At 41.2% G+C, this 20,954-nt stretch overlaps 1 protein-coding gene across 1 annotated transcript in view; it reads right to left on the bottom strand.

Moving 5' to 3' along the window:
- Positions 1-3,830: 3,830 nt before the first annotated feature.
- The window catches only part of LOC311110552 (kinase non-catalytic C-lobe domain-containing protein 1-like), a gene marked incomplete at both ends in the record, with an annotated part of 47,327 nt that continues 30,203 nt past the window's right edge, over positions 3,831-20,954 (bottom strand). The window contains 14 exons of the mRNA XM_084153059.1: positions 3,831-4,062; positions 5,370-5,527; positions 7,168-7,227; positions 7,690-7,812; positions 8,064-8,217; positions 8,446-8,528; positions 8,791-9,006; positions 10,996-11,166; positions 11,681-11,828; positions 15,154-15,270; positions 15,956-16,155; positions 17,607-17,704; positions 17,805-17,898; positions 20,118-20,476. Coding sequence (XP_084009185.1) covers positions 3,831-4,062; positions 5,370-5,527; positions 7,168-7,227; positions 7,690-7,812; positions 8,064-8,217; positions 8,446-8,528; positions 8,791-9,006; positions 10,996-11,166; positions 11,681-11,828; positions 15,154-15,270; positions 15,956-16,155; positions 17,607-17,704; positions 17,805-17,898; positions 20,118-20,476 — 2,213 coding nt within the window. The remainder of the gene's footprint in view (positions 4,063-5,369; positions 5,528-7,167; positions 7,228-7,689; positions 7,813-8,063; positions 8,218-8,445; positions 8,529-8,790; positions 9,007-10,995; positions 11,167-11,680; positions 11,829-15,153; positions 15,271-15,955; positions 16,156-17,606; positions 17,705-17,804; positions 17,899-20,117; positions 20,477-20,954) is intronic.

Genomic DNA, 20,954 nt, shown 5'->3' with positions numbered 1-20,954 from the left:
GGTCAGCAAACTATCTGAGGTGGGTCAGAGAATGTTGTGACAATACCTGTTGAGGCCCTCCCTATATAGGTCCGACCCTCTCCAACATTTGCATCTGCAAAGCCGTGTTAACGCCTGATCGATTCCCAGTGATTGGGGCCTAATGGGTCGTTGTTGAAGCCTTTACACATCCTGTGATTGTGTGAAAGCCTGGCGCCACCAAGTCTGTGAGAACCAGTTGAGCTCATGCATTTGTCTGCCTCAGCTGAAACCATACCGAAACATCACATACAGAGGGGGAGAGTCCTCCTCTGCATCATAGTTCTAAGGATATGATATGTTGACACATAAAGGCCTACAATATGTTTATTTCATAAAAAATAAGGACGAATAGATCACACTGAAAACAGCAGACCAATTAAAAACACTATGTAATCAAGATAACAGGTTTTGCCATAGGCCTTGACCTAATAAAAAGGAAACCTCAATATGACTAAACTTATAACATCATGCAGCAACACAAGTCAGTGAGGAGACAATTGTGTCTATATCTGTACCTTGATCCGAAAAGTGGCACAACAGGTCCAAGAGTGCTGGGGCGATCTTCGTTCCTGGGGCCTGTAGTTTATCCTGATCTGGTAACCTAACCAGGTAAAACTCCAGACCTTATACAGTATGACGTGATTAATCAGTTATAAAAATGATATATATGGGCTATGATGGGACCAGTTTTTCTAATCAAGTCACATGGTTAAAAAAATATATATATATTGGCAAAACTCCTGGGCCAAACTGCAGCAACCTTGTACATGTTCATATTAATTATATTTTAAAGCTAGACTAACAGACACAGTGACAGAAACATGATTGGACAATATAACTGCTTTGTGTATGTTTGCATTATGTAGGCCTGCCCAATGCAACTGTAGGCCTAATAACTCACAGTCTATTGTGATTATTGATTAACTCCAGTTAATCATTTTTGATTGAACAAGTCTAGGTACAAGTTTGAACATAATCCAAATTTGGACAGAGGATGTGTGGACGAGTTGACAAATCGTGAGGCAAATCGGTCTAAAAAACAGCACTTTGCCCTTCCTTTCAATGCTTTTGCATCAATATTTTTTATTCAACTAAACCAAAAGAGGCGGGTGTCTGCTCCCACCTGATTGAAAAGTGTTGGGGAAAATGCGTGTTCGCCACACGTTTTCAGCCGGCCCAGGATCATACGCTTACATTTCAGGCAATCACTCTATGATTTTATTGGAATGGAATGCTATTGTATAATACTTTATAGTTGACCACTGATATAATTTGTTTAATGACTTTACACCATATGCAATATTACCACCAACATTTCTCAGCCTGCAGTCTGATCATTTACATCATTGCTTTCTAAATCTCAGCCCCTTCCCCGACACTAAAATCAAATGTAAAGCAAAGGCAAGTAAAATACTGCTCTAATGGTTTAGTATTAACACCTCTTCGATACCCTGGTGAGCACTGGCGCCACTGGCCCAACAGACAGCAGTTGGCGCAGTCGGTTTAAACATTACAGATCAAAGGTATTACAGTAGCAACACAATTAGGTTTGATTGTCCGCCAGTTGAAATGTAAATAGTGGAGAGCAAGCTGTAAAGAAGTCTGAAAAACGCCTACAATGGCAACATGTGGTTTTGCATAGCTTACAACTGCGTAAAGTATCCTCAAATAGGCCTAAACAAAATTGCATTCAAGCGAGATGTTCTCCAAAAAGAATGTCCAAAAAATCTAGAAATGGGACGTTGAAGAAATTTGGTCAACCCCAAATGATCCAACCAGGCCAATGTTGCCAGGTGTTCCTTCTCTCTGTATGCGAAGCCCTTCACGTTTCAGTCTCTTCAGATGGAATACCCCCAGCAGCTACGGGACAATAACCCTAAAATGATCGCTTAGGTATGACAATGCAGATAAGGATATATTGAATGTCTCCTTTATCGATGATCTGACTATTGCTGTGAAGGCCTTCTCAGCCTCCCAATTACGACCCTTTATCTCGTGCGCTTTGAAGATGTGCCCTGATTCAGTCAGATAACAATGGAAGCTGTCCGGTCCTCACGGGACGCCGCCGGGGGAAGTCGCCTCCATACAGAGCATATTTCCTCGCCTCTGTGGCAAGGTCCTTAGTAGTCGGATACAAATTGGACCCCCAACTTTAAGACACCAACACACGCACACAATGAGTCTGCCACTGTGGCATGCTCTCCTCTCCGATCCTCAGTGATCAGGTTTTTTATTTTTATTTGTTGTATTCCTATAAATCCATACAACAACATAAGTAAGATACAATACATATTTTCACAGATAAAGTTTGCTACTAATTTTAAGCATGGTGGGCTACATTCTCGTCCCTTGGTTGATTAATTATATAAAAATCATGAACTTTTCTTTCAGTCAAAAAATATATGAACATATGTGGGAAAATACCAAAAAACAGGCATTGGCATAAACTAACATATTTAGCACGTTGACATCAGGCTCTGAAACATCAAAGATTACAATGTAGCTTAGTTTGCGTTTTTAGATCCTTGAAATAGTGCTAGGAGGCATACAATAATTGTAACTACAGCACTTCATTCTCATATTAAATACACAATTTTATACACCAACTTAATAAGATGTCAATGTACTAAATATGGTAGTATGATTATGCCAATGTTTAGTTTTTGTGTTTTCCACATACATGTATGTTGATATATTTTCTGACTGAAAAAAAAGAGAAGTTAATGACGTTTTATCATTAATCAACCAGGGAGAAGGATGTAGCATAGCAAACTCAATCTATTCAAACATTTATTGTACTTATGTTGTTCAGACACATCATTTCAATTTGTTTGCAAATCACATGTTTAGAAAAAAATCTAATTTCACTTTTGCAAGTATGACTATGCAACAATTTGTAGCCTATATACTGTAGTTATATTGCAACATTAACAAAGTTTGTTTTAAAAACACTTAGTATATGAAACTATAGCAATTATACAGGTATTTGTAATCATTTAGTCGTAACAGCATACTACATCATGATTTTGATTATTTTTTTGTATCTTGAAATGCTGTAATTCTCATGTCAAGTAGCCATTGGCAATGCATTTAAATGGTGCTCCAATGGGATGAAAATAGTCATTAGCTATCTGTGGTTGTATCAAAATATCTATTTTGAAATCTAATTTAGCTATAATACATGAGTACACTCAGTGAATTAAAGACATTATGTCAACTCATTATGAAACATTGTTGCACATTATCATTATTATGTTGTCTTGGAGACTAGCAATCAACATTGCGTAAGAGAAATGGGAACATCCATATGCCTCCACCAGAAGGATTTTTAAAAGTCCCATACTGTTTCTACTCTTCTCATCCCAATATCAAAAAAAAAAAGTCCCATACTGTTTCAGATGACATTGTAGTCCACTTTGGAGAGAATCAAGGAGTTAGTCCTCTGTAGCTCAGCTGGTAGAGCACGGCGCTTGTAACGTCAAGGTAGTGGGTTCGATCCCCGGGACCACCCATACACAAAAAATGTATGCACGCATGACTGTAAGTCGCTTTGGATAAAAGCGTCTGCTAAATGGCATATTATTAGATGTGTGCTGTGGGTTGTCAGGCTATGGGATGCAATGTGGGGGATTAAGCTGGACTGTCCTCAATGTTTCTTATACAAAGTTATTACCAATAAAGAGAGAAAAAGGAACAGTTTGGGGTCTGTTGAGTAGTTGTCTGAACAGGGCTAGGAATAGGTGCTCTCTGTCCATATATTCATTATGATCTAATAGGCCAAATTGATCCTAGATCAGCAAGGCTGTGGGTCACTGGAAGGTGGCCTTCACCCTCTTCAGTGTGTCCTGGAGCCTGCGGGTGTGTCGGTCAGTGGGGGTGTGGTAGAAGTTGGCCTCGTTGTCTGCAGCCAGCAGGGGGATGTCACAGACGCTGAGGTGGGCTATGCGTAGTCTTATGTAGGCCTGCAGCCCCAGGTCAGGAGTGAAGGAGTACACCGTCTCCTGGAACGCATGCACCTGACTCACCACCTTCGCTATGGCCCTGGAGAGTGAGGAAGGAGAGAGCAGGAGAGTGATAAAGATAGAGAGAGAGGGGGGAAAGAAGCAGATAGAGTGGTAAAGATGGGCGACAAGAAAGTACAGGAAATAAGGACAAATGCAGAGGTGGAAGTTGGGGCCACCATGGAGATGAAGAACAAGACAGAGAGAGTGAAAAATAGAAAAATGAGTTTGTTACTGTTCATCTTCGGCAGAAACATACTCTTGGTTTTCCACCATTTTACTGAACACTTGCACCATATACAGTACAGTAAGTGACCTGATTTCCAGAGTAGTCGGGGAACCTAGGGTCTATCATAACCAGCTGTGACGCTGCCTCTCACCGTGACCCTTATGACCCCAGCATCTGTCAACATCGATGCGTCTCGGAGCACCTGGCATGCCACATCTCCTAAAATCACACCGCATCCCCGATACACCATCTGGCTGTGTGCTAGCTTTAGTAGAGGAACCCAAATCCTACACGACTGCCACAGAATAAGCAGCTGTGTCATTATCGTCCACCGTGACATTCTGTGAACCCAGCATCTGGCCGCCATATTTCAGTGGGTAGAAGGACACAGGGAAACTTGTTTGGTGGCAACTTGGCCCACTTCGTTACATCGCGGAAGAAAGTTAATCTCAAGTTTATGCCGTTTAACAATGAGTGTCAGGTTGATATCTCTGTCAGTGCAAAGGTGACCAGAATTAATCTCAATTGTACATACGTGCAAATGAATGCTATAGGCCAGTATTTTGAGTGTATAGGCCTAGTGTAGGCTACAAGATTTTCTAGACCCAGATTAAACCTAGTCCTGGGCGTGTATTCACAAAGCATCTCAGAGAAGAAGTGCTGATCTAGGATCAGGTTTTCCCTGTCCATATCATCTTTTTTATTTTTTAAAATGTATTATACATTTAGCAGACGCTCTTATCCAGAGCGACTTACAGGAGCAATTAGGGTTAAGTGCCTTGCTTAAGGGCACATCGACAGATTTTTCACCTAGTCGGCTCGGGGATTAGAACCAGCGACCTTTCGGTTACTGGCACAACGCTCTTACCCACTAAGCTACCTGCTTATTCATTATGATCTAAAAGGCTAAACTGATCCTAGACCACCACTCCAACTCTGAGACAGTTTGTGAATACAGGCCCAGGTGCCGGTTTCCCGGACCCAAAATAATCCTAGTCCTGGATTTAAACCCACTTTCAAATACTCCATTCAGATTCTCATTAAAACACCCTTTTTAGTCCAAGACTTAATCTGTGTCCAGGAAACCGGCCCTGAGAAATTGCATTACGTTAATTCACCTGAGTTTTGGCCACTTGTAGGCGCCACTGGTCAGAGTGAAGGCTCCGATCTCCAGCTGCTGGATGTGCATGGCCAGGATGTGGGCAGCAGGGAGGGTGGGTCTCCTCCTTACATGTTCTCCTCCCATCAGACACAGGTTATCACTCTTCAGAAAGACCTGACAAAGAGGGAGGGGGAGGGGGAGGGGGGAGAGGGAAAGAGAGAGAGCGAGAGAGAGAGAAACTCCCTTATCTACTGGGTGAAAAACCACAGTGTGCCATCACAGCTGCAAGATTTGTGACCTGTTGCCACAAGAAAAGGGCAACCAGTGAAGAACAAACACCATTGTAAATACAACCCATATTTATGTTTATTTATTTTCCCATTTGTACTTTAACTATTTGCACATTGTTACAACACTGTATATATACATAATATGACATTTGAAATGTCTTTATTCTTTTGAAACTTCTGAGTGTAATGTTTACTGTTAATATTTATTGTTTATTTCACTTTTGTTTACTATCTACTTCACTTGCTTTGGCAATGTTAACACACGTTTCCCATGCCAATAAAGCCCTTAAATTGAAATTGAATTGAATTGAGAGAGAAAGAGCATTCACAAACAGATGTCTGACTCTTCCCTTGATTTATAACATTGATTGAATGAAAAAATAAACGATAAAGTTTGGCAAAATCCCTCCTCTTTGAAAAGGTTGGCATGTGTACTGTATGTTATTTGAGAATATCTTCCATCAAGTTTGGTTCTATATAGCCAGTGTTGGAAAAAGTACTAAAATATCATACTTGAGTAAAAGTAAAGATACCTTAATAGAAAATGACTCATGTAAAAGTGAAAGTCACCCAGTAAAATCCTACTTGAGTAAAAGTCTAAAGGTATTTGGTTTTAAATATACTTAAGTATCAAAAGTCAATGGAATTGCTCAAATATACTTAAGTATCAAAAGTAAAAGTATTAATGATTTCAAACCCTTATATTATGCAAACCAAACGGCCCAATTTATTTTAATTTATTTTAATTTATAGATAGCCAGGAGCAAACTCCAACACTCAGACATTCATTTACAAACAAAGCATTTGTGTTTAGAGAGTCCGCCAGATCAGAGGCAGTAGGGATGACCAGGGATGTTCTCTTGATAAGTGCGTGAATTGGACCATTTTCCTGTCAAAATTTAAAGAGTACTTTTGGGTGTCAGGGAAAATGTATGGAGTAAAAAGTACATTATTTTCTTTATAATAAATAATAATATTATGCCATTTAACAGACGCTTTTATCCAAAGCGACTTACAGTCATGCGTGCATACATTTTTATGTATGGGTGGTCTCGGGGATCGAACCCACTACCCTGGCGTTACAAGGGCCCTGCTCTACCATTTGAGCTACAGAGGACCACTTTAGGAATGTAGTGAAGTAAAAGTAAAAGTTGTTAAAAATAGAAATAGTAAAGTAAAGAAACCCCAAAAAACTACTTAAGTAGTACTTTAAAGTATTTTTACTTAAGTACATTACACCAGTGTATATAGCCTTCGATATAGCCTTCAGCCATTCTCAAATGTGAATACGGTGTGATGTCTGGTAGCACGAGATTAGTTTCTATATAATACTCGTTTAAATAAATCACTAAAAAAGTCATATAACAAAATGCTGGCCAGCTGTGAGTGTGTCACAGAATTTCACACACAGGTGTGCTGCTTGAAGGTGTTTTTCTTTCGGTTTATTTGCCTGAAGCCCCACACATCTCTGGTAGAGCAGAGGACACGCGCACACACACACACACACACAAAGACACGCCTCACCTGCACGGCTCGCAGATCCTCTAGGACCTGACACACCTTGGTAGACAGATGTTTCCAAGCCTATCGGCAAGAGAAGAGGTGTTTCATTTAGCAAGAACCAATAAATCTGTCTCACACTTACAGAAGCTTTAGTCCCGTAAAGTTCAACATTGACTAGAACAGGTAGAGTATTATTAGAACATGGAGAAACAACAAGAATAAATCAATTTCAGTTGTTACACTTACACAATTAAATTGGGCGTTTTTGTTGCACTTCATGCTCCTGTTACTTCCTCCTACAGCTTATTTAAACACATACATTCTGATGTTCTGGTTCCCATACAGCAGATTAAAGAGACATTTCCCTCAAGGGCCTGAGAGGTACGTTACTTTTCAAACATTCCACCTGTTTGTGTAGAATGATTTCTTTCACGGGGTGATTCCGAAATGTCTCTGGCCAAAAGTACTACAGTACTACTACAGTTTTGCACTACAGTTTGTACTGAATAGAGACCCATTTCAGATGCAGGTATGCAGACTTACGGGTAATTGCCTGACAATCACATTCTCCAGGCCTCCAAGGACCTGCATGGCCGTGGCAAAGTCTCTCGATTCATAGCAGTGTTTGGCAATTAGGAGAAACTTGGCCAGCAAAGTCGCTTGGGTCTGCAGCAAGAAAAGAAGAGGAGAGATTCGATGGTCATTCATTCACACAAATCATTATAGAAATCATAGGATACATCATATAAGTGCATCTGATGGCTCTCATGTAATTAGATTCAATGGACAATGACTGACCTTCAGAATTAAAATAAATGAATATTAGTGTGTGTGTGTTGAATGAATGATGCACATCGATATAGAGATCAAACCGTAATGTCCAACAGAGTTGTAGCCTTATTACTAGTAGATCTCACCTTTATCGAATCACAGATGACGATTTCAGCAGAGACCCAATTGGAGACGCTGTCAGCATATCTCAGTAGCTGTTGGAGGTGGCTGTCATGTGGAGTCCCTTCATTAACAAATAGACTGCTGCCCTCTGCTGGAGGTACAGAGTGTGATGCATGTCTGTGGGAGAAGACAGGCAGTCAGACTAGAGACTGGGATGTAGATGAATGGTTTATTTTATGTCACAGATATTGTCAGGGATGCAATAGCTGACTGGCACTAACGTCTCATTATCTAGCAAGTGATAATGGTTTCAGATTATGCATTCTGGTATACTCATTTGATACTTTAAACAAATCTGTCTAGAAAGCCACTGAAATATTTAGACCAAAGGGAATATTTACTCACTTGGTGACACTAACCACTTTGTCCCTGACTCCTTGAGCTTTAGAGTTGAGGAAATGAATTGGGTGACAGCCTTGAAACATTTCCTGAATTTGGAGAAAAAAATCAAACCAAAAGATTATTTTACACATTTATCTGCTAAATGACTCAAATGTAAATGTAAATATATACTGTAGGTCTGTGAATGTTTTAAATTCACAAAGCAGTGATTTGTCTCCCCCTAGTGTTTATAAATGACAATGTGTTTGTGGTTTAGCGGGTGAGTGTGAATGCATGAGAGAGGCAGAAATGGCATGTCTGTGTTGATCTTGCTGCAGGATGATTTGGTGGGCATGTCAGTGCGTTAACCTGCTGCAGTAGAGTGAGTTGCTGTGCCGTGTGTTGGGCGCTGTGTTCACTCTGACTAAAGGGGTGTCTCTCCTCGCTTCTGAGGCAGGCACTGGAGATGTCATCCATAAGGGAGGTGTAGTAGGGTCGGGGCAGGGCTGCTGCTATGGAGTAGGCCTTGTCTTTAGGCTCGGTCGACTGGGGCTCCACCACCCTGGATACCCTCCACTGAAAGCTCTACAGAGACACATCAACTTAGAAAGGTTCTGTCTATGAATGCATACAGTGCCTTCAGAAAGTATTCACACCCCTTGACTTTTTCCCCATTTTGTTGTGTTACAGCCTGAATTGAAAATGGATTACATTTAGATTTAGTGTCACTGGCCTACACACAATAACCCATAATGTCAAATTGGAATTATGTTTTTAGAATTTCTTTTAACAAATTAATTTAAAAAATGAAAAGCTGAAATGTCTTGAGTCAATAAGTATTCAACCCCTTTATTATGGCAAGCCTAATTACGTTCAGGAGTAAATATTTGTTTAACAAGTCACATAATAAGTTGTATGTGCAGTAATAGTGTTGAACATGACTTTTGAATGACTACCTCATCTCTGTACATTTTTACATTTTTAGTCATTTAGCAGATGCTCTTATCCAGAGCAACTTACAGTCAGTGAGTGCATACATTTTCATACTGGCCCCCCGTGGGAAACGAACCCACAACCCTGGCGTTGCAAGCGCCATGCTCTACCAACTGAGCTACAGGGGACATACACATACAATTATCTGTAAGGTCCCTCAGTCGAGCAGTGAATTTCAAACACAGCTTCAACCACAAAGACCAGGGACGTTTTCCAACGCCTCGCAAAGAAGGGCACCAATTGGGTAAAAAAATACAAAGCGACATTGAATAGCCCTTTGAGCATGGAGAAGTTATTAATTACACTTTGGATGGTGTATCAATACACCCAGTCACTACAAAGACAAAGGCATCCTTCCTAACTCAGTTGCCGGAGAGAAAGGAAACCGCTCAGGGATTTTAACAGTAGGCAAATGGTGACTTTAAAACAGTTACAGAGATTAATGGCTGTGAAAGGAGAAAACACCACAATACTAACCTAAATGACAGAGTGAAAAGAAGGAAACCTGTACAAAATAAAAATATTCCAAAACATGTATTTTGCAATAAGGCACTAAAGTAAAACTGCAAAAAAATGTACCACTCTTCATATTTTCAAGCATGGTGGTGGCTGCATCATTTTACGGGTACGCTTGTCATCGGCAAGGACTAGGGAGTTTTTTGGGGGGGATAAAATGAAACAGAATAGAGCTAAGCACAGGCAAAATCCTAGAGGAAAACCTGGTTCAGTCTGCTTTCCAACAGACACTGGGAGACAAATTCACCTTTCAGCAGGACTATAATCTAAAACACAAGGCCAAATATACACTGGAGTTGCTTACCAAGATGACACTGAATGTTCCTGATTGGCCTAGTTACAGTTTTGACTTATATCGGCTTGAAAATCTAGGGCAAGACTTGAAAATGGCTGTCTAGCAATGATCAACAACCAACTACACAGAGCTTGAAGAATTTTAAAAAGAACAATGTGCAAATATTGTACAATCTAGGTGTGCAAAGCTCTAAGAGACTTACCCAGAAAGACTCACAGCTGTAATCGCTGCCAAAGGTGATTCTAACATGTATTGACTCAGGGGTGTGAATACTTATGTAAATGAGATATTTCTGTATTTCATTTTAAATACATTTGCAAAAATCTCTAAAAACATGTTTTCACTTGGTCATTATGGGGTATTTTGTCTAGATGGGTGAGAGAGATAAAATATATTTAATCCATTTTGAATTCAGGCTGTAACACAACAAAATGTGGAATAGGTTAAGGGGTATGAATACTTTCTGAAGGCACTGTATATACCATGGCCATATTCATTAGGGCACAAACTGTGGTTCTTATTGGACAAGTCCAGGTAGTCCCTCCTTCATTCAGTCAGTTTTTTTTCAGTTTGGTGCTAATGTAACATATTAATTCACGTAATGAATACAACGCAGCTCTGATGGTCCCTATCAGTTTAAATACATATCAGTGTAAATTGATTCTTTTTGAGCCAGACAAACTTCCCGTACTTTGGACCAATCAGATGCTTTTTGGTTTCTGGCAAGAAAAACAACATAATAGTACACTCATAATAATCCTTATATGGACCTTCCTTCCAGAGTATTCAATAGATGCTTTTCTGCATAAGGTATGGACAGACAGTGCATCATCATCCTGCTGCATGCTGATTGGGCTCCCACAGCCTTGGCTCCACCTCTTCCTGGGAGAGCTCTGAAGAGTAGTCAAAAGCCTCTCTCCTCTACTGTCTACTGGAGACACCTAAATAAGAACCAGATCATTACAAAAACCTTCCTTAAGAGTATTGTATGTCTAAACACTGAAAAATAGACAACAGCAACAACACTGCTACAGATTTAGCTAATTAGTTGACATTTACATTTTAGTCATTTAGCAGATGCTCTTATCCAGAGCAACTAGGGTTAAGTGCCTTGCTCAATGGCACAGACATATCTTTCACCTAGTTGGCTCGGGGATGCGAACCAGCAACCTTTCGGTTTCTGGCCCAACGCTCTTAACCGCTAAGCTACCTATCGCCCTTGTTGAGACAATAATCTGATGATTAATTTACTTGCTTGAGTGATTGATTTTTCAACTAGTCGACTCGGGAATTTGATCCAGCGACCTTTCGGTTACTGGCCCAAAGCTCTTAACTGCTAGTCTTCCTGACGTCTCAGTTGAGACATTAATCCGATGATTAATTTCTTGAGTGATTGGTTTTATCATTTGATTGCTTTTTTGTGATTCATTGATGATTGATCAGCTCTTTAATTACTTCAGTGGTAAGGAAGTTTTCCAGTGTCATCAGCAGGCTGGACTTGGGGCTGAAGTCCACCAGTCTGTAGTCAGTCAGCCAGGTTTGCAGCACGTCCAGACTCCGGTGGTACACCTTAGCACGGTCCCCTGACACATCTGGACCACCTCTGGTAGAAAAAGGAATGTGAAGATCACACAGATAACCACATAAATAGAATATCTAGACCGGACATTGTAGTTACACAGATTTTCTTCAATGTTTTTAAGGTGAAAATGAGCTATATTCAAGCCTAATGTATTTTAAGCTTTGGAATACTTTTACTCTCTCGGACATAGTGTTTATTTTATTTTATTTCAATTAAAAAAGCAGTCAGTATTACAAAATAGTAAAATTAATTCTGGTCAGCTACTTTTCAGAATTCCCTTGAAAGTAGAGTTTTGATTTTCTGCCCGGGTCGGGCCTGATATTCTGAGAATTGATTCGGGCCTGGGCTTGGATTTGTTGTGACAAGATTGCATGTTTTGAGACCAACTCTACTGTAGTGAAAAATAAACGCGTCTGTAGCCTCTCTCCCTCCCTCTGTGTGCTAGACATGAGACTACAACTCCCTACAACTCCCTACAGCTATCTATCTATCTATCTATCTATCTATCTAGCCCAGCCCAGCCCAGCCCAGCCCAGCCCAGCCCAGAACACAACTTCCTCTAGAGCACGTGTGAAACTCATTCCACGGAGGGACGATTGTCTGCGGGTTTTTGCTCTTCCCTTGTATTTGATTGTTTAATTGAGGTGACTAATTAGTAAAGATCTCCCCTCACCTGGTTGTCTAGATCTTAATTGAAAGGAAAAAACAAAAACCAGCAGACACTAGGCCCTCCATGGAACGACACCCCCGCTCTAGAGCAACATTTCTCAATCCATTCCAAGGGGTACAAATTTTTGTTCTTATCTACTCCAGACCAGACACCCATCCAGCTGGCGTTGCTGTTGCTCATTCTGGGCTTTACAACCGATGAAAACATAAAAGAAGAGGACAACACGGAACTAGAATTGGAGGCAGGTTTGTCTTTATTTTCAACATTCCTTGTGTGAACTAAAGATCCATTGAACTGAGTACCCAACTCAATGGTCCACTCAAAATGGCTAAACTCCAGTCTCTGAGTGTGTTTTTGAATGAGTGTTTATTAACGGCAGTTGCCGTACAGATTTTGGAGGTAGTAGAGAAAGTGGTAGCGGAGTACCAGCAGTAGATCTAAAGAGGAGAATGACCAGTTACGGAGACTGCTGCAGATCACACCGGAGATAAAACTATGTAGAATAGACTCCCTCCGGTTCTCTCTTGCGGTCTCTGAGGAGGAGGTTACGAGCAGCAGCACTGTGAGCAGGAATGGAGACCCAGTCTGGTGCAGGAGGACCAAGAGCCCACACAGATTAAGGAGAAACAGGAGGAACTCAGGACCAGTCAGCAGGAAGAGCAGCTTCAAGGGATTTTTTACACCAAAGACTCGATTTCACTCCTCCCTGTGTGAAAAGGGAATGTGATCAGGATGACAGAGAGTGACTCTAAGCCATTGGATCTCAAATCTTTTTCGCACTGTGACACACCTACTGGGTCTCGACATTCCCGGTGACCCTTCAGATAATCAAAAACAATGCCTCCAGTCACAGCTCAGCCGTAAGTAGCGACCGAGTAGGACTTGACATCAGCCTACCATTGGATCCCAACCCACCATTGGATCCCAACCCACCATTGGATCCCAACCTACCATTGGATACCAAAACACCATTGGATCCCAACCTACCATTGGATCCCAACCCACCATTGGATCCCAACCCACTATTGGATCCCAAAACACCATTGGATCCCAACCTACCATTGGATACCAAAACACCATTGAGAAAACCCAGCACTAAACCCCGCACCACGTCTAAAAAACCTCACAGCTGACTTGACTGTGGCAAATGCTTCCTTGGGATTGGTAGGCTGAAGACACACTCGAGGATTCACTCAGAGAAAAAAGTACACGGAAAACCTAACAAAACATATAATGACTCACAGGGGAGAAAACATTTCGCTGTGGTGACTGTTGGAAAAGCTTCAAATCGACAAGAGGACCCAAACTTGCACATAAGGACTCACAAAGAAGAAAAACCATTTAGCTGTGGTGAATGTGGGAAAAGCTTAACTCGCAAGGGGACACTGAACAGGCATATACTGTTTGCCCACAAAGAAAGAAAACAGGACAAAAAACATAAAGAAGAAATCAAATGAAGGCAGAGAGATCTTCTCTCAGGAGACGGGAACAAAAAGGCAGGATATGTACAACACCGTTAGGAAAGCAAAGCGAGAACTCTGTATAATTCTTTCTGGTGGTTTCAGGTAAATTGATGTGTTATGAATTTACTTTTGCAAAACGTCCTATACAAATACAATTTTATTTGAATGATGATGTAATGATCAAACAGAGTATAGCAGGAAACCATGGACAACTGGTGCTATAGTCCAAGGAAATGCTGGATCCAGCTGAATGGTAAATTTAATTGCATGGCCCTATTCAATCAAACTTTGATAATATCAGTCCATTATTGCAACAAAGGACTTCCATTTTGGATTCATACACTCAAGAAAGTAACATATTCATAAAATGTCAAACATGGTGGAATAATTTTGGACTTTTCCCAGTCGCAGGTTACTGGTTTTGAATTATGTTATCAATGTGAAACCATTTTGTTAAATTATCTTGAAGTAAAATTAATATGAAAAGTATGATAGACTCTAGTTCATTTTCAAAGGCAGCTTCCATGCCAATATAATTTTAGTTGTGCAAAAATGTGATCCTTGTTTAAACAGGCCCATGTTTACAGTTTTCTTACTTGACCTCATGCTAATGTTATGGAAGCAGAGGTGGCACCACAGGTTCAAAAGCATATTGGTGCTTGAATGAACGGCCAATCATATTGCTCAAATACAAATAGCACAACTTTTCTGCGTGTAGTCTTCAATCGTTTTCGGACTGCGACAGAGCAGGTACATTTTGAACTAGGATGCAGAAATGTGCTGAGAAGTTACTGGCCTGGTCGGTGCTGCTGCTTTGAAGGTGGTGTGGTGGCGCCACACCAGATTGAAAAGTACTGGGGCAAATGCTGTCTCGCCACGTTTTCCCGGCGGCTCTTTATGGAAGACAGTTATAGTAGTACTGCCAATTTGGCTTCTTTTTTATTCTACAAGTGGCCATACATTTTCTTATTATTTTCTTCAAATGCCAATTATATTGTCTCAATTAGCATTTGACCATAGAAATATAATTACTAGACCAGACATTCTAATTCCACAGAATCAAATAACCACATAAATAGAACGACTAGAAAGGACATTCTAATTATATTTCTATACAAGCAACACAGGGTGTCAGGCCACCATCCAAAGAGCATGAAAATCTATTTTGTTTTATGTCCGTCTGTTTCTATTTCTGCCACAGTAGCATACATACCCTGCTGCTGCTGCATTGGTGAATTTGTCCATCAGGAACTGAAGGAGTTCTTGAGGGGTGCAGAAATAGCGGTACGTGTACAGGAACTGTTGGATGTAACCCTCCAATGGAGCATTTCTGTCAGAGGAGGAGATAGAAAATAGTTTAGTTTGGTATTTGTTGAATGCAATATCTAAGTGATCTCACTACACAACATGTCTATAAGAATTAGGACAAATCACAGTGAAACACGTTTGGACACAGATATAATTAAACAGAAATGTCTTATTGTGCCCTATGTAGGTATAAATTAATGTTAAATTTTCTCAGCAATCAAAAGCATGATGATGGACAGTAAACTTTGGTGCTCAGTTTAACACATTGACCAGTAGAGGGCCACCATTTAAACCAGGGCTGCCCAATTCCGGTAGCCACACAAAGCCACCTGATCCCACAAGCTTACATAAAACGATATCCGTGCAGCGTTTTATGTAAGCTTGCAGGATCAGGCGGCTTTGCGAGGCTACAATTCCGGTCCTGGAGGGCCAAAACACTTCTGGTTTTCATCCTCTCCTATTAATCAGGGACTGATTCAGACTTGGGACACCAGGTGAGTGCAATTAACTACCAGGTAGAAACAAAAAACAGAAGTGTTTCGGCCCTCAAGGATGGGAATAGGACAGCCCTGATTTAAACCATACTTGCTAATACACTGTTAATCACACTGATGGGTTTAATAGTTCATGTATTACTGTAACCTAAACCTTTTACTGTAACCTTTTAACCTGCTACTGTAACCTGATATATAGTTAATTAGTGTTACCTGGCATAGAGGTAGGACATGAGACCCAGGGGTGTGGCGGCCTGCAGGCTACTCTTCCCTCTCCCTGCCCCAGACAAAGACACCAATCCCAGCACGGCAGGCTCCTCTGAGGGCTGGAGATCCAGAGGGCTCCCTGGACCAGAGGCTGCCAGGGAGGGAAGGAGGGACACATCCACACCCCACTGATCCACACTCAGAACCTGACCAAAACAACCAGGCAGAGATATGAGCCAACAACCAAATACTGTATATGAACCAGCAACCCATCAGAAACAGTAACCAATCAGTGATATGAGCCAACAACCAATCAAAACCAACAAACAATTAGAGATATGGGAGATGTACAGTGCATTCGGAAAGTATTCAGACCCCATTTTGTTACATTACAGCCTTATTCTAAAATTGATTAAATTGTTTTTTTTCCTCATCAATCTGCACACAATACCCCATAACGACAAAGCAAAAACAGGTTTTTAGAAGTTTCTGCATATTTATTACAATTAAAAACTAAAATATCACATTTACATAAGTATTCAGACCCTTTACTCAGTACTTTGTTGAAGCACCTTTGGCAGTGATTACAGCCTCAAGTCTTCTTGGGTATGCCGCTACAAGCTTGGCACACCTGTATTTTGGGAGTTTCTCCCATTCTTCTCAGCAGATCATCTCAAGATCTGTCAGGTTGGATGGGGAGCATCGCTGCACAGCTATTGTCAGTTCTCTCCAGAAATGTTAGATCGGGTTCAAGTCCAGGCTCTGGCTGGGCCACTCAAGGATATTCAGAGACTTGTCCCGAAGCCACTCCTGCGTTGTCTTGGCTGTGCGCTTAGGGTCGTTGTCCTGTGGGAAGGTAAACCTTCGCCCCAGTCTGAGGTCATGAGCGCTCTGGAGCAGGTTTTTATTAAGGATCTCTCTGTACTTTGCTCCGTTCATCTTTCTCTCGATCCTGACTAGTCTCCCAGTCCCTGCCGCCAAAGAGTTCAATCTTGGTTTCATCAGACCAGAGAATCTTGTTTCTCATGGTCTGAGAGTCCTTTAGGTTCCTTTTGGCATAAGCGGGCTGTCATTTGCCTTTTACTGAGGAGTGGCTTCCGTCTGGCCACTCTACCATAAAGGCCTGATTGGTAGACTGCTGCAGAGATGGTTGTCCTTCTGGAAGGTTCTCCCATCGCCACAGGGGAATTCTGGAGCTCTGTCAGAGTGACCATCGGGTTCTTGGTCACATCCCTGACCAAGGCCCTTCTCCCCCGATTGCTCAGTTTGGCCGCGTGGCCAGCTCAGCTCAAATTTGTTGGTTCCCTTCCCCAGATCTGTGCCTCGACACAATCCTGTCTCGGAGCTCTACGGACAATTCCTTTGACCTCATGGCTTGGTTTTTGCTCTGACATGCACTGTCAACTGTGGGACCTTATATAGACAGGTGTGTGCCTTTCCAAATCATGTTTTTTATTTTTAATAAATTTGCAAACATTTCTAAAAACCTGTTTTCGCTTTGTCATTATATGGTATTGTGTGTAGATTGATGAGGATTTTTATTTATTTAATCCATTTTAGAATAAGGCTGTAACGTAACAAAATGTGGAAAAAGTCAAGGGAGCTTTGTGTTAGTATTAGGGGATTTGGGGATTATTTCTATTCAACCTGTCTGCACCTCAAGATATTTCTTCATAGAGTCTAGAAACTCCACTTTGGACCTCAACTCCTCAAGCTGGACTTTGAGTTTGGACAGCATCAATCTAGCATCTGAACCTTCAGCAGAAAAACACATTGAAAACGTGTGTTATTTCTCTATTTATCAACCCCATAGTAGAAATTGGAATTGTAAAAGTCATAGGGGATTGATTGGTACCTTTACTTTTTCTCTCTTGATGGAGCAGCTTTTGGTAGAAATTTCTGGTCTTTTTCAGATCCTTTGTCTCAATCATAAGCTGCTGTTGAAGCTCCTACAAGTAGAACATTTAATGCATAACACATAAAGTAGACACCAAGCCATTCAGATCGCAAACTTTAGAACCGTCAAGGGTTCTTTGGCTGTCCCTGTAGGAAACCCCTTTTTGGTTCCAGGTAGAACTCTTTTTTTGTTCCCAGGTAGAACCTTTTTGCCAAAGGTTTGGTTTTTCGTTAGGTGAAAATGTTGTCATAGTAGGGACAGCCGAGGAACCCATTATTAACCCTTTTTCCCAAGGGTTTATATACAGTACATGAAGACCCTTTTAAGCCCCGTTTCCACTGGCACTTAAAATTAGGGCCAAATTAGGGCTGGTTCGAATGGAATTCTCAAATTTGAGCTGGGTCGAGGGAAACCCAGACCAGCACAGCCCAGTTTCACAACTGGTGCCAGCTCGATTAGAATTCGGTCTGGTGATGCCGTTACTATGCAACCACCAGCTGATCACTGCTGGATGCTGACAACGTTTAGCTAGCTCGTCTGGGCTTGTTGCTGTTAGCTAGCACATGGACAATCAGCACTGCAGTAGTCAGACATGACACGAATTACAACCATAGCTGGATCCTTCATTAATTTTTGCACTACAGAAACTTTTATGAGAACAGTCAGCCCTCGAATGTTAGCTACCTAACGTTAGCTAGCAAATCAGAGTTGAAACTAGCTAGCTAGCTAATGTGAGCTAGCAGGAGTTTTAGGAGGTCAGGTCATATTGAAAGCTAGCTAGATAGCTACATCATATCAAACCCTGTCATCTGGTTTGCTTGGTTAGCTAGCTAATAGCCAAAGCCATGGCAAGCAAGGTAAGAATTACGCTAGCTAGCTAGCCTGTTATGCTAGTGACAACGCTAACTGTTTCGCTAGCTAGCTAATGTTAGCAAGCTAAATACATGTCTCTGAGTCTGTCTGCCACTGGCATGAGTATGGGAAAACGTTAGTTACAGCAAGGTTAGGGGAATTACATTCTTTAACATATTGCTAGCTAGGTAGCTAGCAACATTTGCGAAGCCAGCTGCATGGTCACATATTGTCTACCTAGCAACATGACATAATTTCTCATTTCTGGAGGCAGTGGTGGAAACATAATTTGAGCTAGTCCACCAAGGCCAGCCCAACCCGGGTTGACTTCAAAGTGCCAATGGAAACGGGCCTTTAGAGTCTACAATATATGTACAGGGCTGGCTCTCCCCTTGTATCCCTCACTATGGTAACAGAAATCAATAGGACATTTGAAGTGAGAGATGGTGCACATCTAACACCGACACGGTGACTGAGTTAATCAGGGCATAATCAAATCATGATTATGCCCTGATTTGCTACAGCTATTAATGTTGTTTTGCTTGATTTTAACTAATAATCTCATAGCTTTTTCATGAAATGCATGCACTTATCCAAACATATTATGGAGTTTGACTGAAAGTGTAATTTATAATAAATTATGTCTATAATACTATTTTGTGCATGCTCAAAATGCAAGGCAGTGGTACATTCTCTACTATAGGTCATCATTCAATCCAATGAGATGGGATCATTCAATGGATGAGACTAATAGAAATTGCATGCTTTATATCAAAAATGCCACTCCTATGTAATTGACATTACTGTAATGTCATTATGAAATGAGTACAGCTTCATCATTGGCTGCAATGCAACATACACTACCTAGATAAAATCTTGTTTAAAGAGAGAGGAGTCCTTTTAATATAGTGAGCATTAAGTGAACAGTAGAATTAGAACTGCCTTAGGCAATGACACTACTTGCCTTAAACATTAAACATGATTTCGCTTTATTTTAGTCTGTTTGTTCTCTGTCATTTATGTGGACTTACAAGTGTGACGACCCTCCCACTCTGTCTGCCGTATTCTCTCTCTTTGCTCTTTTTGTTACGAACTTGAGCCGGTTCGTGACACAAGATAATTACATAATTATGATATAATAACTACTTCTTGTTTATTTCAGATGAATGTACCTTTTTCATTATGTACCATTTGGTAGAAAGTAGTAACTAATCATGTTGAATCTTTGAAGTATCAGACAGTATACATCGTTACCACATAATGTCTTCTAAAATGAGCTAAAATGAGAGTCAAATATTTACACATATCCAAAAAAGCACTATTCCAAACATTGAGACCATGGTATCTGTACGGTCTGTCATGACTCACAGCTAGTCTATTATATTTAAGCCCAATAGCTTTTCCTCCCAGGTTACCCACCTGTGTTTTCAGCTCCAGGCACGGTGACTCACTGTGCTGTCCCAAGTTCCTAGCATATTCCACCACATCCTGACTAAAACAGTCCTCTCCATAGAAGGCCAGGGCCCAGGCTGGGCTGAGGCTGTGGCTGGACTCCTCTGCTCCGGAGCTGGGGGAGAGGAGACGATCAGACGCCAGAGAATCTGTGTCCTCCATGTCCTCGCAGCAGTCAGGGCTCATCTGGCCTCGGTGGCCCACCCTCAGTGGCTCGTCCATCCCCCATAGAGAGTCATCTTCAGAGGGACTTTCATCGCAGCCCCCCACTGGATGCTCGGGACTCTCCATAGCCCCCTTAACCAAACACTCAGCAGCTCTCAATCCTGGACCAGGAAAATGGCAGAGCAGGAAGAGACAGAGAAAATGGATGGGTCAGGCAGTCTGTATGTGTGTTTGTGTGTGTGTTCATGCATGTATCTGTGTGTGCAGAGCTTTTGAGGGGTGGAATTCTCTCAAGGCTGAAGGTTTCTTTTGGTGAAAGGCTCTTTTAAATGTGTTTGTTGGCATGCTGTTAAACGCCAACTGTAAGGTTCTGTATTTATTTTCTTAGTTCACCTTGTGTTCTTGAACGTAGCCCTGTTTCTTTGTGTTCTTGAATATAGTCCTGTATTTCATTTTCGTTCATTGATTTCACCTGTGTTAGTTACTCACCTGGTCTCATCAGCTCCTTATTTAGTTCTGTTCTTTCTGTTTGTGCCTTGTGAGGTATTGTTCGTTTTGACTCTACTAAGCCTTTTCCTAGCTCGTTTGTGAGAACCAGTTTTAGCCTTCAGTCCAAGTTTTGTTTCACCTGCCTGTTTT

This window comes from Coregonus lavaretus (genome assembly GCF_964263955.1).
Source record: "Coregonus lavaretus genome assembly, chromosome: 36".
Classification (NCBI taxonomy): domain Eukaryota; kingdom Metazoa; phylum Chordata; class Actinopteri; order Salmoniformes; family Salmonidae; genus Coregonus; species Coregonus lavaretus.
The sequence above is the reverse complement of the archived record's forward strand: the minus strand, read 5'-3'. Positions and strand labels throughout refer to the sequence as shown.